Genomic DNA, 26,977 nt, shown 5'->3' on the forward strand with positions numbered 1-26,977 from the left:
ATGTGCCTGAAGTCCTGAGACAAGAGATTTTACAACATTGTCATGACAGCAAACCAGCAGGGCATTTTGGATTTGTAAAAACACTGCATTTGACCCAGAGGCAATTTTGGTGGTTAGTCATGCACAAAGACATTTCCCAATATGTGACCTCTTATCAAACCCGTTTAATGGGGGGGGGATGGGGCAGGGAACCACCTGGACTTTTGCAAACCCTGCCCGTCCATCGTCAGTGATTTTGATAGACTTTATCGCAGATCTCCCTCCCAGCAAAGGGGAAACTGTGATATTAGTGACTGCTGATACTTTTTCTAAACAAGCTCATTTTGTGCCATGTGCCCAGGTTCCCACTGCCCAAAAGCTAGCTAAGTCAAACTGTCTACGCAGCATGTAGCACACTTGAATTCCTTTCCAGACAAAATAGTTTCAGAACAGGGTTCCCAGTTTGTGGCTAAATTCCGGGGGGGAAATTATGAAACTGACTAGCACGGAACAAGGGCTCAGCTCAGCTCACCATCTAGAAATGGAGGGGCAAACTGAGAGGACTAATCAAGTGCTGGAAACAATTTCTCAGATGCTATATCAATTACCAACAGGATGATTGGGTAGATTTTCTACCATATGCTGAACACTGTTACAGTAACAGTCTACACCAGAGGTGTAAAACGTACGACCCGCGGGCCAGAACCGGCCTGCCCAGGGCTTTAATCCAGCCTGCGAGCAACTGGCAAGACGTTCCTCAGTCATGGAAAGTTGGCCTTAGTCCCTCCCCCATCTGTCGCCTTTGTTGGTGGAGGCGCTGGCTCGTTAAGGACACAATCAATGCTAAGATGTGGTGAGAGGGGAGGGTCATGGCTGACTTGAGCGCAGGAAGGCTGTGCAGGAGCGGAAGTGTCTTCCAGCCAGGCCGCACACTTTGAGATTCAGCTGAGAGTGGGCTTACTTCAACCACCCATTGCAGCCTCCCAGACAAACTGCTTGAGGAGAAATGTCATTTTGGCTGGTCTTTCACTGGAAGTTGGCTGGAGGAGTCTATTAAACTCTCGGCAAGCTTTGAACCTAGTCTCTTCCTCCTCCCCTCTCCCCTCCTGTCTGGAACCAGCAATTCTGGGGGAGCCTCCTAAAGAAACAGGAAGTCCTTGAGGCGTGCCTCCCAGAATGCTGCAAGAGAGATTTGGGGCAGGAAAGCAGACAGTTAAAAGTGGACAGGCAGTCAGCTGAGTTCAGTCTTGGAGTTCAGACAGACTCAGGAAAGTGAGGTCAGGCATGCAACAGTCCAAGTAAGATTCCTGCCTTGCATGTCATCTAGTTAGGGCAAGTATTTTAACAATGAGAGGAGGAGCGTTTCGTTTCCTACTTTGATTTATTTCTTCTGCTCACTTTTCTTTGAAATGCCTGTACATAGTCAATTACCGTAGATATTTTCTGTTTAAAGTGGAGTCCCTCTGTACCACATAGTTCCCCCAACCTCTTGGGACGCTAGAAATGGGTTGCGGAATCCCTAGGGTAGAAAGAGGTAGCACAGCAGTAGGTTGCCAACTCTCCAGGGGAGCCCCCAAAGATCCTTGGGAAGCCCTGAGGCAAGTTCCTAGGGAGTTCAGAGGGAGATTGGGAGGCTGTCCCACCTAACCAGAGCCCAGAGAGCGACAGCGGTGGCAGCAAATACCCTGAGGCAGCAAAGTGGAACGGCCCTTTCAGGTCAGCATACCCAGAAGAGCTGGGCAGGGCCAGCTAGCAGATGCAGGACCGGTCCGCCACACTACTCATGGATCCTCCTTGAGCTGTCAGAGACTCCCCATCCTATCAGGACACAAGCAACAGCTTTGTCTGCTGTGGGAGGGAAAGAGGGCTGTCTGTGACCTTGATGTTTTGACTGCTCATCATCCAAGGGTGGGGGCAGCAGGGTACCACCCTCCCCGGCACCCACACCTGCTCAACCTGGCCTCTACCCCAGCTCTGCAAGGTTCCAAAGAAGCGTTGCCCCATTTGCGCTATGGGCGCAAGGACCAAAGGGGGTGGCAGTGTTCGGTTTGGCTGGCCAGGGAGGAGCGGGGAGTCCCCAGCTCATGTTTCAGAGTCTGGGCTTTATGCCCTCCAGAGCCAGGCACTGAGCAAACCTGAAGCAGCTTTGGTGATGCTGCTCCTCTGCCGTGAAGGTTGCTCCAGTCCATCCCCCCACCTCATCCCAGACCTGCGCCTGGAGTCTCTGTGTCCTGGGGGCTCTTGATGCTTGCCTTGGGGACCCGGGTGGTGTGAAAGCACTGTCCATTGAGGGATAGCACTTTCCAGGTAGTGCGCTGGGAGCTAGGCACATCCTTTGCATGTGCTGGCTCATCAAATCGCTCTCAGAAAAGAAGCAGCAGCTCAAGAGATACTGGAGCGATCAGAATGGTGGATAATAGAGGTTTTGCAAGGTTTGCATCTTCTTCCTTGGGGCAGCTGTCTGCAGCTCAAGTTGAGCAGTTGTCTGCAATTTGCAGAGGGAAAGTGGTGTGTGTTTGTGTGTTTTGAGGCAGTAGAGATGAAGCTCTTCGCTGCTGCTTCGGTTCGTGGTGCTCACCAAGACAAACCACTCAAGATTTTCCTGCACCATGCCCTCTTAGCTCCCCCTCTCTTTGCCCCCTCCGAGCAACGGAAGTTGAGATTATGCAACCAGTTTCAGTTCAAACACACATACACACCATTTTCTGTTCCATTATAAGGTGCTTATTTTGTGACTGAAATTCATCATGTTTTGAAGCTGGCTGGGACACTTACAAAGAACTTGTAGTCAGCTGGGAGGAGTGTATGAGGAGGCTGCAATGACAAGTGACAACCTGCAACAACAGAGCCTCTTTGCCTGCACCACTGCAGCAGTCTGGACTTCTGCCCATGGGGGGGGGGCGGGGGGTGATCAGAGGTTTCCTCTCCTCTTAAGTGTATTTCTTACAGTTGAATCCAATTGCTTGGGTGCAAAGTTCCATGGGGCTGTGGGAAGGTTTGCACACATAAGGCTGGAAGCCAGCCTTCCTGTCATATGAGATATGAGACTTATTTGACCAATCAGAATGTCAAAGGCGAAGACCGGTATAGCCAATCTGTAAGTTGGCCTTTGTTTACGGAAATAGTACCCCACCAAGCCAGTGGGGGGTAATATTGTGGGGGCACAGTGTTAGGATCCACGTAATGTCTCCTGCATGAGTAACCTTATATGTAACTGTTACTGTTTCGCTTACAGATGTGAAGGCCCGGAAAATTTCAGGAAAAAAAACCTGGTTTTCCTCGTTTTTTTTCCCTGAAGCCTTTTTTGTTTTGTTTTTTCTGAAAAAAATGGAAAAACTGAAAGAAAGGAAAGGAAAAAAATGATTGTGGAACATTTTATTTTAACATGATGAATAAAATATTTTAAGATAAGGTGCTCAAATATTTATGTATGGTATCAGATTGCTCTAATTTCTATGCACCGAGGACAAGGTCATGCCCATTCATTGAAACTTAGTCCTACACTCCCTTCTATACACTTCCCCCTCTCTTCAATTCTTTTTATGAGAATGAGTTTTTTTTAACTTTTATTTAATACTGTGGAGAGGAAATATGAATAATTGTTACTTCTGGATTTTTAAAAATTGTTTTGTGGAGGTTTTTTTGTCTGTTCCACATAAACTAGTAAACAGTTCAGGAGATTGTTGCTCCATTTGTTACGATTACAAATAAATATTATTTAAAAAGTAAATTCTATTTGTAATCATTGTTTGGATACACTATATTTTTAATATGCTAGTTGTGATAATTTCATGCCAAATAAAATTGTCCATAGTCATATTTTATGTTCTTAAAGTAACAGAATGACTTTCAATCTGGGGGGAGGGGAGAGAAGAGCTAATGTAGCATTTTTTTTCAATTTTTCCAAAAATTTCCATTTAAAAAAAAATACAATGGAAAAAAACTGGGGGGATTTCCGAGCTTCAAAATTTCCAGAAATTTTACATCTCTAGTTTCACTATGTAGTATGTTATGAGGTCATGCTGTACTTGTAAAAGGTTATCTTGTCTCTCATAGTGGAGATGTTCGTAGCGCCTGGGAATGTGGGGGCCCTTCCTTCCACTCCACTATCTGGAGACAGAGGCTGAGAATAGAATAGCCTTTACCTCTCAAGAGATAAGGAGATGTGTTCCCTGCTATGTGCTATTGGGGGGGGAGCCTGCACTTTTTAGAACTACTTAATGTAGGGTTGCCAAGTCCAATTCAAGAAATATCTGGGGACTTTGGGGGTAGAGCCAGGAGACTTTGGGGGTGGAGCCAGGAGACATCAGGGCGGAGCCAGGAACAAGGGTGTGACAAGCATAATTGAACTCCAAGGGAGTTCTGGCCATCACATTTAAAGGAACCGCACACCTTTTTAAATGTCTTCTTTCCATAGGAAATAATGAAGGATAGGAGCTCCTTCTTTTGGGGCTCATAGAATGGGACCCCCTGGTCCAATCGTTTTGAAACTTGGGAGATACTTTGGGGAGAGTCACTAGATACTAAACTGAAAAATTGGTGCCTCTACCTCAAAAAACAGCTCCCCCAGAGCCCTCGAAACCTCCAGATCAATTCCCCATTATACCCTATGAGAATCAATCTCCACATAGAGAATAATGCTCAGCAGACGTGAGAGGATGTAAGGACTACAAATCCCAGCATGCACCTCGCGAAGGGAGGCCGGACTGGAGCGAATAGCAGGGTGGCGGTGGGCGGGTCTTTGTGAGCCGGAGGAAGGGAGAAGCCTGAACCCAGGCAGGGAAAGAGACACGACGCCGTTCCACCCCACCCCCGCTATCAGATTTTTAGATAGTGGGGGATTAGGCTGCTAATCCAGGGGTCCCCCAGCAGGGCGGGGGGGTTGGGAAGCCTAACTTAATGATGTCTCTAATTCTTACATTCACTTCAGGCATGGCCTCTGCAAGAGAAAGGTCTGTAGTTGTAATGTATTATTAAAGCTTCACCTATGCCTTTATAGTCTATCCGAGAGTTACTTGACAAACCCTCACACTGGTTGTCCCTGACCTGAGAAAGTGCTGTTTGGCCTCAACTAGGCCGAGGCCTTCTCGACTCTGGCTCTGACCCGGTGGAATGAGCTCCACGTGGAGATCAGGGCCTTGCAGAACTTACTGTGGTTCCATCCACGGTGCCTGCGAGATGGACCTCTTCCACCAGGCTTTTAGCTGAGGCCATGGACACCTGATACAATTGCAAACTGGCCCCAACCTGTTTTTCAGCTGCTCATATGAAGAATTACAGTTACCACGAACTGAATTTAAAATTAGAATGTTAGTGAGCAGACTTAGGTAGATACCAACATGTTGTTGCTTTAATAACTGTACATTTTGTATTGTTTAAACTGAGAAATTTTTATGTTTTTGATTATATATTGTACTATATTTATGCGTGTAACCCACCCTGAGTCGGCTTTGATGGGATGGGTGGGATAGGAATCCCGTAAATAAATAAGTAAATAAATAAATAACGCAAGTCCAAAAAGACAATAATAAAACACCACTAGTGGTCACATACAACTGTCAACTTTAAAGTTCAACACGCCATCAGTGACGTACAACCTCTACTGGATAATGACAGTTCTCTTTCACAAGTGTTCGGGGGCAGACCTTTTCTTGCACACAAGTGACCTCCCATTCTCAAACAACTCCTCACTCACAATAATGCAACGTCTATTTTGAACACAGACACTGTTACCAGAACCAAATGCCAACTTTACTGCCACATACATCCAGACAACGCAGTCACTGGACCTAACATCAATTACACCATCTCGGGCTCATTCACTTGCTCATCTTCTAAAACTGCATACCATTATGTGCCAACAGTGCCCTTTGGTTCTCTACATTAGGACAAACAGGACAAACCATACACTAAAGAAGAAATGGACACAAATCTGTCATCAGGAATCAAAAAACTGAGAAACCTATAGGAGAACACTTCAGCCTCCCAGGACACTTAGTGGGTGACCTCAAAGTTGCTGTTTTATGGCAAAGGAACTTCAAGAACAGAATGGAAAGGGAAATTGCTGAATTACAAATTATTACAACACTTGGAACAAACTCCTCTCCAGGAAACAGGGATATTGTTTTTTAGCTCATTATTCTAAACCCGTTCTCACCAAATCTAGTTATATATCTACAGTATTTCAATGTATTTCTCTTTTAGGATAGTGTATCATAATAATGCTTTTTGTAATGATATCTGCCTACTGCTCATATAATCTAACAGACCTTCCTGTACTGACCAAGTATTCGGACTGCTAGATATTGGGCCTACAACTATGACGCCTATGATATCTGACATCAATGGCCCTCTGACAGCAATGAAGATCCTGTGAATTTAGGGGGAGGTATTTATGAGTTTCCTGCATTGTGCAAAGGGTTGGACTAGATGACCCTTCCAACTCTATGATTCTACCTATAACTTAATCCATGAAACACGCTGTACCATCCATGCTGCATATTTTGATTGTTTTATGGTTTCATTGTTGTATTTTTACTGTTTTATCATGCTTGTGATCCACCCTGAGCCTATTATGGAGAAGGGCGGACTATAAATCTACTAAAATAAATAAAATATACCCAAATAAGGGATATTGGCTGTTTATCACATTACATATACTATACCCATCTTTCACTATATTTCCACTATATTTCACTACAATATATATACTTCAACATACACAGTATATGTACCACACCACTAAGACCATGCTCAAGGAATTCGTACATACTACCATATTTGTAGAAAAAGAAGACTGCAGATTTATACCCCGCCTTTCTGTCTGAATCAGAGACTCAGAGCAGTTTACAATCTCCTATATTTTCTCCCCCCACAACAGACACCCTGTGGGGCTGAGAGGGCTCTCACAGCAGCTGCCCTTTCAACGACAACTCCTGTGATAGGTTGTGGAAATGATTTCAGAGCCTCTGGCTATTATTTTTGAGAATTCTTGGAGAACAGGAGAGGTGCTAGAAGATTGGAGACGGGCGAATGTTGTCCCCATCTTCAAGAAGGGGAAAAAAGAGGATCCGGGTAACTACCAACCCGTCAGCTTGGCATCTGTACCTGGGAAAGTTTTAGAACAAATCATCAAACAGTCAGTCCTGGAACATTAGAAAGGATGTCTGTGATTACTAAGAGCCAGCATGGGTTTCTCAAGAACCAGTCATGTCAGACTAACCTGATCACTTTTTTTTGAGAAAGCGACTACCTTGCTGGACCAGAGGAATGCTCTAGACATCATTTATCTTCCTTTCAGTAAGGCTTTTGTTAAGCTTCCACATACTATCCTTGTTGACAAGTTGGTAAAATGTGGTTTGGATCCTGTTACCGTTAGGTGGATCTGTAACTGGTTGACAGATTGCACCCAAAGAGTGCTTGTGAACGGTTCCTCATCCTCTTGGAGAGGAGTGACAAGTGGAGTGCCCCAAGGATCTGTCCTGGGACCTGTTTTGTTCAACATCTTTATCAATGATTTGGATGAAGGAATAGAGGGAATGCTTATTAAATTTGCCAATGATACTAAATTGTGATGGGTTGCAAATACAGTAGAAGACAGAAACAGGATACAGGATGACCTTGACAGGCTGGAAAACTGTGCTAAAACCAATAAAAATTAATTTTAACAGGGATAAATGTAAAGTTCAGTATTTAGGTAGGAAAAACCCAATGCATGGTTATAGGATGGGGGAGACTTGTCTTAGCAGCAGTATGTGCAAAAAGGATTTAGGGGTCCTAGTGGAGCATACGCTGAACATGAGTCAACAGTGTGATGAGGTGGCTAAAAAGGAAAAAATGCAATTTTGGGCTGTATCAACAGAAGTATAGCGTCCAGATCACGTAAAGTGATGGTATCGCTTTACTCTGCTCTGGTAAGACCTCACCTGGAGTATTGTGTTCAGTTTTGGGCACCACAAAATGTATCCTTAAAATGATATAGACAAGCTGGAATGGGTCCAGAGGAGGGCGACAAAGATAGGGAGGGGTCTGGAGACCAAGTCCTATGAGGAAAGGCTGAAGGAGCTGGGGATGTTTAGCCTGGAGAGGAGGCGTCTGAGAGGTGATATGATCACCATCTTCAGGTACTTGAAGGGCCGTCATATAGGATGGTGCAGAATTGTTTCCTATGGCCCCAAAAAGTAGGACCAGAACCAATGGGTTGAAATTAAATCAAAAGAATTTCCGGCTCAACATTAGGAAGGACTTCCTGACCGTTAGAGCGGTTCCTCAGTGGAGCAGGCTTCCTTGGGAGGTGGTGGGTTCTCCTTCCTTGGAGGTTTTTAAACAGAGGCTGGATGGCCACCTGACAGCAATGAAAATCCTGTGAATTTAGGGGGAGGAGTTTGTGAGTTTCCTGCATTGTGCAGGCGGTTGGACTAGATGACCCTGGAGGTCCCTTCCAACTCTGATTCTATGATAGCTATGGCTGACCCAAGGCCATTCCAGCAGGTGCAAGTGGAGGAGTGGGGAATCAAACCCGGTTCTCCCAGATAAAAGTCCGCACACTTCACCACTACACCAAACTGGCTCTACAAATAAAGTTACTTTCTAAATAAACTTCTTTGATTATGGACTGTTCAAGAGGATTAAAAACCATTATCAAGTTTATCAATGCAATGCCTGATCGATGTTTATGGAACCATTAAGATTACCATAAGCAGGCAATTCAAGAAGCATAATGGAACAACACTTAATTTTTTGCTCATCTTTGTATCGGTTAAGGTGCAGAACTGGAAAGCACTACAGCTATTCCTTCAGGTGCAATCCAAACAGGTAACATGTATGCGTTTTAAAATACAGAGTACATTATTACTAAAGTTATTAAAATATCTGTATCCCACTGGATCTCCAATCTTGTCAGTCTGACAGTGCAATCCTGCACAGAGTTTCTCCAGCGTAAGCCAGTTACCAGAATAACTCTGCACAGTATTGGACTGTGAAAACTAGCACGTGCAATTAAAGAGACACAGTCATGAGTCTGCAATTGCAGATACACTGCAATTAAATCATGGGTCTGCAATTAAAGCTACACTGTCATGGGTCTGAGGCTATACTTACTTTAGAGCTCCAGTATCTACATTCTATACAGCTCCTAGCAGGTGTATGTCATTAAATAAAAGATAAACACCAGCTCTGCAGGGGTAGCAGAGTTCCAGGCAAACCTATGTTTTTATGCAGAAAGTAACCCCTGGCAAATTCACTTACAAGTTTATGCTGCAAGCACACTTGTTTATCTTCAGGGTGCCGCAAGACCTACTCTCGGCAGTGAGTTCACAAGGTGCTTTCTCCAAAGGAAGCGCGTGCGTCCTCACAGTCTCTGGTTGCAGCGCGGCACCCTTCCTGCGGCTCACTTCCGAGTCAACCTTAACAATGCAATCCTATTGAAATGAACAGGCTTCGACTGGAGTAACTCTCTTTAGGATTGCACTGGAAGCGACTCAGGCCAATGCGCAGCCCCGTTTCAACGCCGAGTAGCTCAGTGTGAGCGCGCAAACCACTTTTTCCCCCAAACATCCAAGGGGCTCGTGTTGGGCTTGGTCGTCCCGAACCTTCCACGGGCTGCTGTGCAAAGACAGGACCAGCACCCCTCCCAAAAAGCCTGCGCTCCCCGGCTCTTTTAGAGCACTTCCGGTTTTCCTCCTTTCTCCACATTCCTATCCGTTTGCTGTTTCCTGTACATTAAAACTTTGGCATTTTCTCTCTTTCTCTTCCCATTAGGGAGCCCTGAGAGGGCTGCAGGAAACAAATAGTAGTAGTGGTAGTAATAGCAGTAGTTGTCGTCGTAATCATAGTAGTAGTAGCTGTAATAGTAGTAGTAATAACAATAGTAGTAGTAGTAACAATAGTAGTAGTGTAGTAGTAGTAGCAGCAGCAGTAATATAATAATAGTAATAATAGTAGTAGTAGTGGTAATAATAATAAGTAGTGGAGAAAGTCCAGAAAAGGGCAACTAGAATGATTAAAGGGCTGGAGCACTTTCCCTATGAAGAAAGGTTGAAACGCTTGGGGCTCTTTAGCTTGGAGAAACGTCGACTGCGGGGTGACATGATAGAGGTTTACAAGATTATGCATGGGATGGAGAAAGTAGAGAAAGAGGTCCTTTTCTCCCTTTCTCACAATACAAGAACTCGTGGGCATTCGATGAAATTGCCGAGCAGACAGGTTAAAACAGATAAAAGGAAGTACTTCTTCACCCAAAGGGTGATTAACATGTGGAATTCACTGCCACAGGAGGTGGTGGCGGCCACAAGTATAGCCACCTTCAAGAGGGGGTTAGATAAAAATATGGAGCAGAGGTCCATCAGTGGCTATTAGCCACAGTGTGTGTGTGTGTGTATATATATATTTGGCCGCTGTGTGACACAGAATGTTGGACTGGAGGGGCCATTTGCCTGATCTAACATGGCTTCTCTTATGTTCTTAACAATAATAATAATAATAATAATAATAATAATAATAATAATAATAATAATAATAATAATTTATACCCTGCCCTCCCTGCTGAGGCAGGCTCAGGGTGGCTTACAAGACATGGAGTAAGGAAGAGCTCTAGCAAGGCACAGGACTCGTAAAATGCTTTAAGGCTGCGATCAGATACACTAAACAACACACTCTCAAGCCACTTTCCAACTGGATTTTATTGTGCGAACTTCCAAAAGCCAGTTGGAGAGCGGACTGCGAGTGCATGCAGCGCGTGTGAAAAGCGCTCTCCGGGAGTGCCCAGCGACCCCCCCCCCGCTCAGTCATCCGGCGACCCTCCTCAGCGGCCGGGCGTTGCGTGCGCGGAGCTCTCCAAGCGCGTCTGCAGGGCCCTCCCCGCGGCAGCCCCCGCTCACCCCAAGGTGCTGATGAAGCCGCTGACCGCGCCCTCGGCGTAGAGCGAGACGACGTCCCCGAGGTGCAGAAAGCCCGACGTTTGGTCAGCCATCTTCGGGCAGCCGCTCCTCGCTCCGGCTGCGCGCGCCCCGCGGCTCCCCCAGAGCAGGCGCTCCACGCCGTCTAGCGCCCCGCGTCGCCTCCCGCTTGCAGCTGCCTCCCCCGAGCCTCGGCCAAGCGGCGGCCGCCCCTTCGCCCTGCCGAAAGCGAAACCGGGCGGCGGCAGCGCAGAGGGCGGAGCGGCGCCGTCCCAAGAGCAGGCGCCGGAGAGCGGGGGCGGCGCGAGAGGAGGGGAGGGGAGGGCGGCCCGGCCAGGTGTGCGCGGGGCGGCCTCAGCTGGAGGGTTTGGGAGGCTGGTCGAACCTGCGGAAGGAGGGCGCCGAAAGACACCAGCCTCGCGCTGCGGCCCTCGGGGGGGAAAGGCCTGCGGTGCAGCTTTGGGGCATTGCCCTGCACCCGCTAGCTGGGCGGGGTTGCCAATCCCCAGGTGGGGGCAGGGGATCCCCCGGTTTGGAGACCCTCCCCCCTGCTTCAAGGTCGTCAGAAAGCAGAGGGAGGGGAGGGAAATGTCTGCTGGGCACTCTGTTATTCCCTAGGGAGGTTTATTCCCATAGAATGTCATTGAGAATTGATCTGGGGTTCTGGGGGGGCTGTTGTTTTGGGTAGAGGCACCAACTTTTCAGCATAGCATCTAGTGCCTCTCCCCAAAATACCCCCCAAGTTTCAAAAAGATCGGACCAGGGGGTCCAATTCTATGAGCCCCAAAAGAAGGTGCCCCTATCCTTCATTATTTCCTATGGAAGGAAGGCATTGAAAAGGTGTGCCGTCCCTTTAAATGTGAGGGCCAGAACTCCCTTTGGAGTTCAATGATGCTTGTCGCAGCCTTGATCTTGGCTCTGCCCCCAAAGCCTCCCAGCTCCACCCCCAAAGTCTCCTGCCTCCACCCCCAAAGTCCCCAGATATTTCTTGAATTGGACTTGGCAACCCTAGTCTGCTGGGAACTGTTACTCTCTATGGAGATTTATTCCCATAGAATGTCATTGAGAATTCATCTGGGGTTCTGGGGGGGCTGCTGTTTTGGGTAGAGGCACCAACTTTTCCGTATAGCATCTAGTGCCTCTCCCCAAAATGCCCCCCAAGTTTCAAAAAGATTGGACCAGGGGGTCCAATTCTATGAACCCCAAAAGAAGGTGCCCCTATCCTTCATTTATTTCCTATGGAAGGAAGGCATTGAAAAGGTGTGCCGTCCCTTTAAATGTGAGGGCCAGAACTCCCTTTGGAGTTCAATGATGCTTGTCACAGCCTTGATCTTGGCTCTGCCCCCAAAGCCTCCCGGCTCCACCCTCAAAGTCTCCTGGCTCCACCCCCAAAGTCCCCAGATATTTCTTGAATTGGACTTGGTAACCCTAGTCTGCTGGGAACTGTTATTCTCTATGGAGATTTATTCCCATAGAAAATCATGGAAAATTGATCTGCAGGTATCTGGGGCTCAGGGGGGCTCTATTTTGGGGTAGAGGCACCAAATTTTCAGCATAGCATCCAGTGCCTCTACCCAAAATGCCCCCCAAGTTTCAAAAAGATCGGACCAGGGGGTCCAATTCTATGAGCCCCAAAAGAAGGTGCCCCTATCCTTCATTAATTCCTATGGAGGGAAGGCATTGAAAAGGTGTGCCGTCTCTTTAAATGTGAGGGCCAGAACTCCCTTTGGAGTTCAGTGGTGCTTGTCACAGCCTTGATCTTCGCTCCACCCCTAATTCTCCTGGCTCCACCCCCAAAGTCCCCAGATATTTCTCGAATTGGACTTGGCAACCCTATAGCTAGGGCTGAACTAGGGTTGCCAAGTCCAATTTAAGAAATAGCTGGGGGCTTTGGGGGTGGAGCCAGGAGACATTAGGGGTGGAGCCAAGATCAAGGCTGTGTAGGGTTGCCAATCCCCAGGTGGGGGCAGGGGATCCCCTGGTTTGGAGACCCTCCCCCCGCTTCAGGGTCGTCAGAAAGCGGGGGGAGGGGAGGGAAATGTCTGCTGGGAACTCTTTTATTCCCTATGGAGATTTATTCCCATAGAAAATCATGGAGAATTGATCCGCGGGTATCTGGGGCTCTGGGGGGGCTGTTTTTGGGGGTAGAGGCACCAAAGTTTCAGTATAGCATCTAGTGCCTCTCCCCAAAATACCCCCCAAGTTTCAAAAAGATTGGACCAGGAGGTCCAATTCTATGAGCCCCAAAATAGGGTGCCCCTATCCTTCATTATTTCCTATGGAAGGAAGGCATTGAAAAGGTGTCACAGCCTTAGGCTTGGCAAGTCCAATTTAAGAAATATCTGGGGACTTTGGGGGTGGAGCCAGAAGACTTTGGGGGTGGAGCCAAGATCAAGGCTGTGACAAGCATAATTGAACTCCAAAGGGAATTCTGGCCATCACATTTAAAGGGACGGCACACCTTTTCAATCCTTCCATAGGAAATAATGAAGGATAGGGGCACCTTCTTTGGGGGCTCATAGAATTGGATCCCCTGGTCCAATCTTTTTGAAACTTGGGGGGTACTTTGGGGAGAGGCACTAGATGCTATACTGAAGATTTGAGGCCTCTACCTCAAAAAACAGCCCCCCCCAGAGCCCCAGATACCCGCGAATCAATTCTCCATTATTTTCTATGGGAATAAATCTCCTTAGGGAATAAAAGAGTTCCCAGCAGACATTTCCCTCTCCTCCCCCCACTTTCTGACGACCCTGAAGTGGGGGGAGGGCCTCCAAACCGGGGGATCCTCTGCCCCCACCTGGGGATTGGCAACCCTAGACTGAACTGTAAAACAGCAACATTCTCTATTCTCTCTCTGCTTCCAGTGAATTCCACGGCTAAGCGTAGGGTGAAAATACTGATTATGCCTTTTTCACATTTTAAATCCAATCAGCTATGAAACTCACTGGGATCTTTTTTTCTTTTTTACCTCGCTGACCTCACAAACTTATCCTAAGGACCGAATGGAGGCAGGGTGAACCAGCGTGCCACCTTACCTTGTACAGAAATTTGCATCAGATAACTCTGATTTGCTTCCAGATAACTGATGCAAAGTTAGGTGGGAGAACATAAGAGCTGGTAAGTCATAGCATGGAAATGAGCCGTCTAGACCAGCATCTCATCTCTCAAACTGTGGCCAGTTTGCAAATGCCTGCAAAAGGCATACACACAGGACATGGGGGCAAAACCCCTCTCCTGTGCAACACCCCTCTCATACAGAAGAAGAAGAAGATATTGGATTTATATCCCGCCCTCCTCTCCGAAGAGTCTCAGAGCGGCTTACAATCTCCTTTACCTTCCTCCCCCACAACAGACACCCTGTGAGGTGGGTGGGGCTGGAGAGGGCTCTCACAGCAGCTGCCCTTTCAAGGACAACCTCTGCCAGAGCTATGGCTGACCCAAGGCCATTCCAGCCGGTGCAAGTGGAGGAGTGGGGAATCAAACCCGGCTCTCCCAGATAAGAGTCCGCACACTTATCCACTACACCAAACTGGCTCACTTACAGGATTTTTGTTCATTTTCTGAATGAAATGGAATCAACAGGATAAATTTGGGGTTTGTGTTTGTTTGTTGCAATTTTTATCGCATCCCTTCCCTGGCTATTGAGTCTTGAGGTTGTTAACAACACCAATACAAAATATAGATAAAAATACAAAATATTCTATGAAAAAATTAACACACTAGCTCATCGTCAGCCTTTATTGGCATAAAAGAAATCAGTTATACAGAGTAAAAGGATTACAAAGTTTCCTCGCACCTAGTTTCAAAGCCAATAACTCTTCTGGCAAATAGCTTTACTGCACAGGCAGTCCAACTGGCCCTCCCCTCCATAGCCCTGATTATGGTGAATGTTTATGGTGAACTCTTGCCCAGGCCTGGGACCATATGGCCATACTTCTGGACAACCTGGAAAAGAGATTTCTGGCCACTGAAATTTTGGTAGCGGGCGACTTTAATGATAGGGTTGGGGAGGATTGTAGCATATTCTTAACACACTAGCTGTACATCAATTATTGACATGAGATTTACTCAAGGTGCATACAAAGTGCACGGATTGTAAGTAACTTATGAACAAGGCTAATGTTGATGGGAGTCGTGCTGATTCGTCCTCCATAGGAAGTTCCTCAATGTGCTTAACATTTTTTTTCCCAAATAAACTTCATTGATTGACCAAAGAAGTACATCTACATGTATTAAAATAGGCAGCATGATCCATAGTCTTACTAAGCACAATAGTTCAGAAATAAATGTTGGTACAAAGGATTCTGCTCTGACAGGTAAGCAATAACTGAATACCATTGTTCTATCATTTTCTTTTCATATAATGCTGGTGGGATGTCATTTTGTAAATATGCAAGTTTGCTAAGAAAATATTCCCAGATTTTGTTTCTCCAGCTATACAGAGTCGGAATATTAGAGCTTTTCCAATGTCTGCTATGAGTGTTGATGACATTTCTCTTTTCCTCTTTTCTGCGTGAGTGGGTCCAGTTTTCCAGTAAGATCACTTCAGGATTGAAAGGTAAGTTAATATTGAATATGTTGTTTATTTCTGAAACAATCATTTTCCAATATATCTGAATGTGGGGGCAGGACCGGATCTACATGTTTTTTGAGGGGGGGGGCAAATTAAAAAATGACGCCCCCTTATGGGCCATTCTATCTTATGGTCCCATAGAATACAATGGATTCCATACCCAATTTGGCGCCTCCCCCCTCCATCGGCGCCCTCTGCCCCCCCCCCCCCCCCCCGCTTAGATCCGGCTCTGTGTAGGGGCAAGACCACCAGGAGTGGATGTATGTAATGATTTGCCGACTTTGTTTAACACAATTTGGAGTTTTAGATGCTTTAAATCTGTATAGCATGGAGAGCATTAGGCACCACTGGCTACAATTTTAAATGCTTGAAATCTAACCACAAAGATACTAGACATGATGTCAGAGGAGGACCAAATACCCTCCCAATCCCAAAGAGACAATAACAGAACACTACTAGTAGTCACACACAACTCTCAACTGAAAACAGTTAAACGTGTCATCAGCAACTTACAACCTCTATTGGACACTGACAGCTCTCTTTCAGAAGTACTGGGAGGTAACCTTTTCTTGCACACAGACAGCCCCCCAATCTCAAACAACTCCTCACCCACAACAATACAACATCGCATCTAAGCATGAACACCTGCACCACAGCTTGCAATAAACCCAAGTGCCAACTTTGCTGCCACATACACCCAGACAACACAATCACTGGGCCTAACAATGTTAACTACACCATCTCAGGCTCATTCACTTGTTCATCTTCCAACATTATATATGCCATTAAACGCCAGCAATTCCCTACAGTTCTCTACATAGGGCATAACCCTACACCAAAGGATAAATGGACACAAATCTGATATCAGGAATTACAGAACTGAGAAATCAGTCGTAGAACACTTTAACCTTCCTGAGCATTCAATGGGTGACCTCAAAGTAGCTGTTTTACTGCAAAGGAACTTCAAGAACAGAATGGAGAGAGAAATTGCTGATTTACAAATTATTATGAAACTTGGGACAAACACCTCCCCAGGACTGAACAGGGATATTGGTTTTTTATCTCATTACATATGCTAAACCAACTCTCACTGAGTTTAGCTATACATCCACAGTATTCCAAAGTATTTCTCTTTTAGAACAGTGTATCAGAATAATGTTTTTTTTTTCTTATACTCAAAATAGGGATATGGGCTTTATATCTCATTACATATACTAACCCACCTCCCACTATATTTTAAGGTAACTTTTTTTTCTAATGGCAAACTAAAATGTATTTCTATTTTAGAACAGTGTATCAGAATATTTTGGTTTTTTGTACTGATATGCTCAAATAAGGGATATGGGCTTTTTATTTCATTACATATACTAACCCATCTCCCACTATATTTTAATGTACCCTTTTTTTCTAATGGCAAACTAGAATGTATTTCTCTTTTAGAACAGTGTATCAGAATATTTTGTTTTTTTGTATTGACATTCTCAAATAGATATATTGGCTGTTGATCTTATTACATATACTAACCCATCTTCCACTATATTTTAATGTATTCTTTTCTTCTAATGGCAAACTATATGATGTTATAACCTCTTGAGATACTAATGCCCTCCATTTAAACCCACAACTAAGAAGCCAGAATGACACCCAGATTTATGGCACTTCACACCTACGACATGTCTGCTTTTTATCACCCTCCATGGCTGTTACAGCCCAGTTGACAATACCAAACAAACACAGGCCCCAATTTGTGATTCTTTTAATCTGCTAAAAACATTCCCATGAATCAACATACCAACTCACTGCCCACTTATATGAAGAACTGCTGCTTGACATTCCAGTTTTGTCTGATGAAGTCTGCTTAAGAGCATAGAAAAGCTTACATTCTGAATAAAACTTAAGTTGGACTTAAAGGTGCGACTTGTCTACTGCTTGGTTCTATTGCTTCAGACCAACACAGCTGCCCGCTTGGATCTACCTCCCAATCCTCATTAGATATCTGCGGAGTCCTGACCAATTCCGCAGGGCCTGCAAGACTATCCTTTTTAGGTCAGCTTTTACAGACTGCTGATTTATGATCGCTAAATAAATGGATCCGCCAAAAATTTGCCCAGGGATCCTCGCTATTACGTAAACTGACAGAAATAGCGCCAGGAACATCACTGTTCTGTCAAATTATGTCAAATGTGAATTTAGAATTGTTTTGGATAATGTTATTTTAAAGTCTTGTATATTTATTGTATTGTATTTTATGGATGTTGTTAGCCGCCCTGAGCCTGCTTAGGCGGGGAGGGCGGGATATAAATAAAATGTTATTATTATTATTAAGTCACTCGGCCATTGCTTTTGAAACAGTGTGGACTCTTCTTCCTCTATTGAGCTTAGGATTTTATATAAGATTGTGATAATCAAGATATTATCACTAGAGGTACCATGAACTTAGCAGAAAACATGTCCAGCAAGTGAACATTCGCATTTCATGGGTACGGTATGCTCCAAGCCTCAGGTCCCTCCAAGCATCGATGCCCCACCCAACTGCTCTCACCTTGAAGGCTGGTGAGACATGTTCTTCTACGAGCCCCTGTTCCCTTGCGAGGGAAGGCAAGCTTAGAGGAGCGTGTCGATGCCTTGCTCAGCTGCTTTTGCCTTTAAAATGAGAGCAGCCAGGCAAGGCACATTCTCCTCCATGCCCGCCTTCCCTTGGAGGAAGAGCTAGGAGGGGAACTCACACTGATGTGCTGACCTGCTGCTTTCAGCTCCTGGGTCTGTGCAGACCTAGGAAACCGGGAGCAGCAGGGGGAGGGGAGGGGGAGCTCAGTGCCCCCCCATAGGCCAGGTGGTTTCCTAGGTGGCTGCCTACCTTGCCTACTCCCATGCTGGCCCACTACCAGCCATGTTTAACTGATAGAATCATAGAGTTGGAAGGGACCTCCAGGGTCATCTAGTCCAGCCCCCTGCACAATGCAGAGAACTCACAAACACCTCCCCCTAAATTCACAGGATCCTCATTGATGTCAGATGGCCATCCAGCCTCTGTTTAAAAACCTCCAAAGAAGGAAAGCCCACCACCTACTGAAGAAGCTTGTTCCACGGAGGAACCGCTCTAACAGCCAGGAAGTTCTTACTAATGTGGAGCCGGAAACTCTTTTGATGTAATTTCAGCACGTTGGTTCTGGTCCTACCTTCTGGGGCAATAGAAAACAATTCTGCACCATCCTCTATATGACAGCCCTTCAAGTACTTGAAGATGGTGATCCAGAGAGAACTAAGATGGCGACTGAGAGGGAGCACTGAAATGAAGCTCCTCTCAATAGTTTAGAAAAGCCTATACTTCTTAAATTGCAATTCAGAAATTTGGACATACCTGTGAATGCCAGAATCCTGTGGATTCACTGAGGAAAACAGCAGCATTAATCCTGAAGCAGAATGTTGTACTCGTGAGTTTTTATCGGTGGCCTGGTTGGTAGTGAAGCAGCCGGAAGGTTTCCTAGGCTGCTGACCAACGCAGAGGACTGGATGGTGAGTGAGTTGCCTGCTACAGACATAGAGAGCACAACAAAAAATGCAAGCTAGTGACCAATTTACTAAGAAGTATATAGAAATCAGTCCAAATGTCCAAAACATGTATATTCAAGTCCCAAACTAGTGTGGTGACAAGCCAATCGATTAAATACCTGTTCCTTTCCAGTCTTCATCAGACCTGGGACCACTAACAAAAGAAAATATTATACAAAAATATCAGAAGGACATTCAGACACCACCAACCCTCTTCCAGAGAAAAAAAAATATATCATACTTACATATTGATTCAATTATACGGATTCTTTACACAATTTTCAAAAAAGAGGGACGCGGAGTGTCTCCATCAGCAATTTCACATCGGCTACAGCTCAGTATGTGGCTTCTTGTGCACCCTAATGGTGCAACTAACATGTTCAAAAAGGCAAACATCTCATTTACAGCTGCCATTGCACAAACCTCTTAAAGGTAAAGTAACATATTTCTAATGCAACATGCTAAAAGACACAAACACCACAAACTATATCACAACAGATACAACATACAAAATATTCCATACAAAGAATGTCAAATCCCATAATTTATACAAAAATATGTTATCACACAGGCAAATTATGCACAGCAGTCTTAATGTTATAAAGAAGACCATTCATAAAAAGCATGTCAAATCATTGGTCGTATTCAGTCCATATAGAGAAATGCAATTAAACCGGTGTATCCAGTATGCCTCTTTTTGCAGCAGGATCTTGTGCAAGTCTTCATTTCTATCTGTTTGTTCATATTTGTATAAGGTGAAAAAACAAAAATCAAAAGGCAAAACAATTTTGGCAAATGATTCAGCAAGAGATCTCAAAAATTTTGGATTATAATATTAAGAAGGCACCAGACATCTTTTTGTTGGGATTACAAATGGAAAAATTTCCGAAACAAGATAGAACGATAATTTGGTACGTGCTTTCAGCTGCAAGGACACTATATGCACAGATGTGAAAGCAGGATAAAATACCAGAAAAATGGGACTGGACTTTAAAAGTTATGTATTGGAGTGAAATGGATAAACTTACAAGAATCTTAAAAGAAAATGATCTAGAGAAGTTTAAAAATTAATGGGGAAAATTTCAAATATATGTTGAAAAACAATGGAAGGTTAAAGGATACTTGGCGATTTTTGACAATAGTTGAACATTGGAGGAAGTATACATGAACTATAGTCAAAAAGCGGGAATATGGGAATATACTTTATTTTTAATTTTCTTTTGATAAGGACTAAAGGATTATAATGAAGATGGATTATAATTATAACATATGGTTTTTTCTTTCCTTTTTATCTTCTTGTAAGATTTTTTATGAAGATTCTTTATTTGATAAAATTACATTTTAGTTTTAGCAATTTACTTAAAATACACCGTTGGAGGTCATGAAAAGGGGGGGAGGGAGGAGAAAAATGTAATGTTTTTGTTTCAACTTTTAATAATAGATGATGAGTATTATTGAAATATATTACAGAATAATGGATCAATATTCTTGCATGTATCTTAGTGTTCTGCTGACTGAGAGTCCTGGTTACAATTTAACAGAGTCCATATTAACCCGATAGAAATTTCTGTCTCTTGCTGACATCAAGGTTTGAATTGAAAACACAGACTTGAAGTATGCAGGATCGAAGCATAGGCCATGAACATGAAAGATCAGGAATATGTGTCTTTCCAGCCATATAGGAATGGGTAACAGGATTTTCCCACTGGGAAGATCAGGACTCCCAGTTTCCCTTCCAAGCTCAGAGGCCTTGCCTCTCTGTCTCCCACTGCCCAATGCCTGGCTGTCACTGGGTCAGTTTAGTGCCTTGGATGCCCTTGGAGGAACAGCCACTTGCCAACCTCCCTGGAGCTCTTCTTAAAATAGCATGTTTGAAACAGCAGAGGACTATGAGATACAGAGAACCATTCCCAGCAGTCAAAAGTTTTAAATATTTATTAAAAAGAAAATGTTTACAAGCATACTTTTAGCAGAACACCAGATCTGAGCAAGGAAAACAAAGGAAATTAGAGAAATCACAAATCCTCTCTCCCTGTCTCTTTATATATGCTCTATCTAATGGTAAAAATAGGACAGGCTTCTTGTAGCTTAAAAAAAAAAAAGGTAAAGCACCAGTCATTTCCAACTCTGGGATATCACATCACAACATTTTCTCTGCAGACTTTTTATGGAGTGGTTTGCCATTGCTTTCTCCAGTCATCTACACTTTCCCCCCAGCAAGCTGGGTAGTCATTTTATTGACCTCAGAAGAATGGAAGGCTGAGTGAACCTTGAGCCGGCTACCTGAACCCAGCTTCCGCCGGGATCGAACTCAGGTCGTGAGTAGAGAGCTCGGACCGTAGTGCTGCAGCTTTACCACTTTGCACCACGGGGCTCCCTACCTTGTAGCTTAGCAGGTTACTAATTTTTTTTTTTTACAAAGTTTCTATTACCTTAAGGATCTCCTCAGGTCTGGAGATGAGCACATGGTCCGTGGTCACCTGCTCAGGGGAAAGATTTGCCTGTTCTTCTCCAAGATGCAGCCCCCAAAGGAAAAGAGACTGACTTCTTTTTACAAGGATGCTTCATCAAATCACTGTCTCCTCCCATTGACAAGTCAGGTGGGGTGTTATACTGGGTTCAAGATGCATTGCAGTGAAACAGCTCTGCTTTATATAATGAAACCAGCAACAAGACTGGTTTCCAGGGCCAATGCCCCTGCTTATATACATGCAAATGATGCCACCCTAAACCCATGGACTCTTAACTATAGGTACAAGTACTGCCCCATTGTCTCCTGACTGGCCACCTCCCAGAGTCCAGGTGGCTATTGTTCTGGAGCCTCAAGCTCAGCAAAGTCTCTGGTAGCACAACCCCAAACGTTCCACTATCGATGCCAATACGTTCCAGTACCCAAATGAGCCAGAGCTTTTCCTGTAGGTTCTAGTAATTCCCTTCCTGACAGCCTCTCTAGTATCGTTAGTCTTCTCAAATCTTTGTTCCCTGCTTTTCTGTGTGACCCCTGATCCATGCCCATAAGATGGCAAAAACCTCCAAGATCCCTTGCCGAATTGGCCTGGAGAAAAATTGCTGACTGAGCCCAAAGTGACAATCAGCATTTCCCTGGGTGTGTAATAAAGGGCCACATGAACTAAGCGTTGCTGCAGCCCTTCCTGCCTTCCTTTTCATGATCTGCCAAATTAACAGAATCAGCCTTGCTGTCAAATGGCTACCCTATAAACATCTTGAAACCAAGATGCTTACCATTCAAATAAAGCTTTAGTCTGTTTTGTATTAACATGGAATCCTATAATTTTAAAATAGGAGAGTTTTGTCCTTAGGGCCACATAGTCCAACAAAGAAGCCTTAAAGCTTGGGCCCGATGACAGCATTTCTGTTGCCCCAGAAGCAAGACCTTTTTTTGCAGCAGGAACTCCTTTGCATACTAGGCCACCCCCCCAATGTAGCCAATCCTCCAAGAGCTTACAGGACTTTTAGTACAAGGCCTACTGTTAGGGTTGCCAATCCCCAGGTGGGGGCAGGGGATCCCCCAGCTTGGAGGCCCTCCCCCCGCTTCAGGGTCGTCAGAAAGCGGGGGGAGGGGAGGGAAATGTCCGCTGGGAACTCTGTTATTCCCTGTGGAGATTTATTCCCATAGAAAATCATGGAGAATTGATCCGCGGGTATCTGGGGCTCTGGGGGGCTGTTTTTTGGGGTAGAGGCACCAAATTTTCAGTACAGCATCTAGTGCCTCTCCCCAAAATACCCCCCAAGTTTCAAAATGATTGGACCAGGGGGTCCAATTCTATGAGCCCCAAAAGAAGGTGCCCCTATCCTTCATTATTTCTTATGGAAGGAAGGCATTGAAAAGGTGTGCCGTCCCTTTAAATGTGATGGCCAGAACTCCTTTTGGAGTTCAATGATGCTTGTCACAGCCTTGATCTTGGCCCCACCCCTAATGTCTCCTGGCTCCACCCCCAAAGTCTCCTGGCTCCACCCCCAAAGTCCCCAGACATTTCTTAAATTTGACTTGGCAACCCTAATGCAGACTGCACACCTGGTGTCATTCGTGGCAAGCACTAGGACTCTCCCTGATTGTATCAGGTCCCTCATATCAGGCAGGTCACATGCTAGATCTGATTTTTGGTATGGGGATAAATATGGATCTGATAGATAAGGACAGAGTGCCCTGGTCAGATCACTTTGCTCTAAAGGCCCAGATGGCTATCCCACCCACCCCCTGTCAAGGTGATGAGTGGATTTATGCTCACCTGCAGAGACTGGATCCAGTTGGGTTCCAGAATGCCTTATGGGATCCGATGTCCTCTGGTGACTCATTAGATGTGCTGATAGAGGACTGGGATTCCCATCTCTCAAAGCCATCGCTGAGATTGCCTCCCAAAGCTCTCTATGCTTCTGCACTAAATTGCCCCCCTGATATACAATGGAACTCAGGGTGTGTGTGAAAAGGGTGCTGAGAGGGCTAGCGCAAGTGTGGCAGCAAACTCATGATGAGGCAGCAAGAGCCTGCTTCGGCGGGGAGGGCGGGATATAAATGCGAAAAATAAATAAATAAATAAATAAATCTTATAGGAAAGCCTATGAGATGGTGATGAAGGAGTATTTCACAGCTTCCGTTGCTTCCACAAGCTCACACCCAGGCAATTATTTAGGATAATTGGATCACTAACTTCTCTGAGAAAAACCACAACATTAGGTAATCAGCTCTCAGCTCTGAGGTTCTTGCAAGCTTTTTTTGTGGAAAAAGTGCTGTCTCTCCAATGTGATCTCCCAGCAACCATTGATACAATAAGTGAACTAGTGGCCCCTTGGCCGTCCTTGGATTCAATTCTTGAAACTTTCCATCCGCTTGACAGGGTTCGGGGTGCTGTTAGGCCAAAAACATGCCTCCTAGACCTGTGCTATTAATGGCTGATAAAAGCTGGCAAAACACGCTTGGATATCCATGCAATGAACTCAAGTACACATAACCTTCACTTATAGTCACTCATAAATTTACTTTGTTAACAAATCATACACATGCTGGTTAGTCACTCATACAATTTCCATCAAACATAACATTAAAACAGTCATTAAAGCAGCACGCTGACCTTCATGTAACATGCCATAAATCTCCATGGTCAACTCTAATGATGACACAGCTCAGTTTCACACCAGGAAACAGCTCCATGTTAAATCACACTGAAATGTAGTGAAAAAATCCCAAGTATGCAGAACTATTCAAAGTAGTTTGGTAGGTTGGCAACATACATTCCAGATATTTGTATGTTTTGATGGAGAATCCCTCTTCTTCCAGCTACCTGACTTTAACAGAACTGAAATTAACAAGCTTAAAATAACCTCACGCATATACAACACGCAAGGGTAATCACAAACACTTCATTAAAATTACTTATAACATATAAAACTTCAGTAACTCACCCTGTGCTCACAACAATTCTCTGTAGGAAAACTTAGTCACTCAAACTGGCATCAGGCTTTCACTGAATTAACACTCGCATTTACAGCATTATATTACAAACAGCTGAGCAACCCAAATCCACACTTAAAGGAGAGGAGATTGGATTTGTACCCTGCTCTTCACTTGGAGTTTCAGAGCATTTTATAATCCATAGGGGCCAAAAGTTTGTTGTTAGGGTCCAAAAAGAGCAAGAAGAAAAGTTAGTTGTGAATTTGTCATCAAGGCAGTTAACAGACTTAGAGAAACAAGTTCTGAATTTTGGTTTGGGATATGTTCCTGTCAGCACTTATGATTCATTTGAAACATATATTAATTTATTTAAGTTCTTTAGAAATATTAAGTTAAGATAACATGTTTGGAGACAAGGATGAAACTATGTCTAATAAATTTAAGCCTAAATCTAATTTTGTAATCTTCTTCCCTTCCTCTCCCCACAAAAGACACTCTGCGAGGCAGGTAAGACTGAGAAAGCTCTTGAGAGAACAGCTCTGAGAGAACTGTGACTGACTCCACTCTTAACCACTACGCCAAACTGGCTCTCAAAGCTTCACAGTTCCCTGCTTTGGTTTCTTCCACCCATTTCCTCCCCATCTCACTTAGTTTTACCACATGCTCCAAATAGGTTTTGTGGTTTGGTGTAGTGGTTAAGCGCGTGGACTCTAATATGGGAGAACTGGGTTTGATTCCCCACTCCTCCACCTGCAGCTGCTGGGTAACCTTGGGTCAGCCACAGTTCTGACAGAGCTGTTCTCTCAAGAGCAGTTCTCTCAGAGCTCTCTCAGCCCCAACTCCATCTCAAGGTGTCTCTTGTGGGAAGAGGAAAGGAAGGAGATTCCAAGTGAACGGTGGGTTATAAATCCAATCTCCTCCTGCTCCTCCAACTTCTTCATTGTGGGAATAAAACCTGAAACTGCTTTTGAAAGTGGTCAGCCCCCAGTTTGAACATTTTTAATATCTGTGGCTTTGAAATCCTTAAAAGTTACTCCACCCTCCATCCTGGGCATGCTGTAGTAGATAGCAGCTAGCTCCCCGGTTAGGATGCAACAGAGGTAGGACATGTAGTCTGTCTCTGCAACCCCCCACAGCATAGGTGCTTTCTCAAAATTGGATATACTGAGGGGTCTTCCCCCTCCTTGTATGGGACAAAAACTTTTATTTTCCTGCTTTGCCCAGTCTGCAGGGCTCTAGGTCCTGTTTTCACTGCTCCTCGCATCTTGTTCCCAGCCTCCCATGAAATGACACATTTCTCTACAGTGTGCGATGCCATAGAGTCCACCTTCCAAAGCATCGGTTTTCTTCAGAGGAACTAATCTGTGTAGTCTGAAGATGAGCTGTAATTCTGGGGGATCCTCGGGTCCCACCTGGAGGCTCATTTCTAGGTGAAACGGAAAGAGAAAGGTAAACCATTTGCTGTTGAAGAGGCAGAGATTACACAAGACTCTACACATAGAGTGAGATTATATAGGATTGCTCATTTTCTCCAGGGTAAATGATCTCTATAGTCCGATTATTTATCACAAGTGGAGGCCTGCAAAACTCCGAGGGAGGGGAATTCCATTCGCCGCCACACCACTGCTGAGCCTTTTTAGTCTAACCATCCATCTTGAAGCTCAGCAGCGGCAGTGTCTGGGACCCCCTCTAAGCTCAGAGCTGCTCTCAGGGCCTGCTCCGGCTGAGCCAGAAGTAGCTCCCAGGATCCTGATGCCAGGACCTGTGTAGCAGAGAGGCTGCTACCAGACGGAGAAGATTCCTCGACCAAGGAGGGTGAGATTGATCTCTTGGTTGCCAACTCCTGGTTCGGAAATGCAGCCTGGGAGAGTGGCATTTAGGGAGAGATCAAAATGTCATGCAGTCTACCCCGCACTGCTGCCCCCATGCAAACTCTGGGTGTGGTACCCAGAAGCGATGTCATCACGCTGGCACGTTTTTGCAAGTGTTCTTTCTTGGCTCCGATGGCTCAAAGTCGAGAAAGGATGTTTGGCACGCCCCCCTGCCCAGCCCTCTCCCACTTCAGAGGAAGCTGGGCAGGGGGCGGGACCATGTCATTCTTTCCTCACTCCGAGCAATTGGAGCGAAGGAAAAACACTCTGCGCCCCCCTGCCCTGCTCTGCCCTTTCCCACTTCGGAGGGAGCTGGACAGGGGGTGGGGCCCCGTCGTTCTTTCTTTGCTCCAAGCAATTGGTGAGGTGGCAGTCTAGGTATCTGCCTACCTCACTTACTCTCACGTAAGTGTGGCTCTGCTCACTGTGCCAGATTCCTCGTCTGATGAAGTGTGTTGGGGAGAGACGGTGGCTCAGTGGCAGAGCATCTGCTTGGAAAGCAGAAGGTCCCAGGTTCAATCCCCGGCATCTCCAAAAAAGGGTCCAGGCAAATAGGTGTGAAAAACCTCAGCTTGAGACCCTGGAGAGCCACTGCCAGTCTGAGAAGACAATACTGACTTTGATAGACCAGGGGTCTGATTCAGTATAAGGCAGCTTCATATGTTCATATGTGTTTAGAGCACACGAAAGCTTAGGT

General features: G+C 45.1%; 1 protein-coding gene across 1 annotated transcript in view; it reads right to left on the minus strand.

Annotated features, from left to right (window-relative positions):
- Positions 1–10,951, minus strand: part of ITPR2 (inositol 1,4,5-trisphosphate receptor type 2) — a 320,928-nt gene extending 309,977 nt beyond the window's left edge. Inside the window, exon 1 of the mRNA XM_060257486.1 lies at positions 10,857–10,951. Coding sequence (XP_060113469.1) covers positions 10,857–10,948 — 92 coding nt within the window. The 5' untranslated portion in view covers positions 10,949–10,951. The remainder of the gene's footprint in view (positions 1–10,856) is intronic.
- Between the last annotated feature and the right edge of the window lie 16,026 nt (positions 10,952–26,977).

Source organism: Heteronotia binoei, chromosome 17 (genome assembly GCF_032191835.1).
Source record: "Heteronotia binoei isolate CCM8104 ecotype False Entrance Well chromosome 17, APGP_CSIRO_Hbin_v1, whole genome shotgun sequence".
Taxonomy (NCBI): domain Eukaryota; kingdom Metazoa; phylum Chordata; class Lepidosauria; order Squamata; family Gekkonidae; genus Heteronotia; species Heteronotia binoei.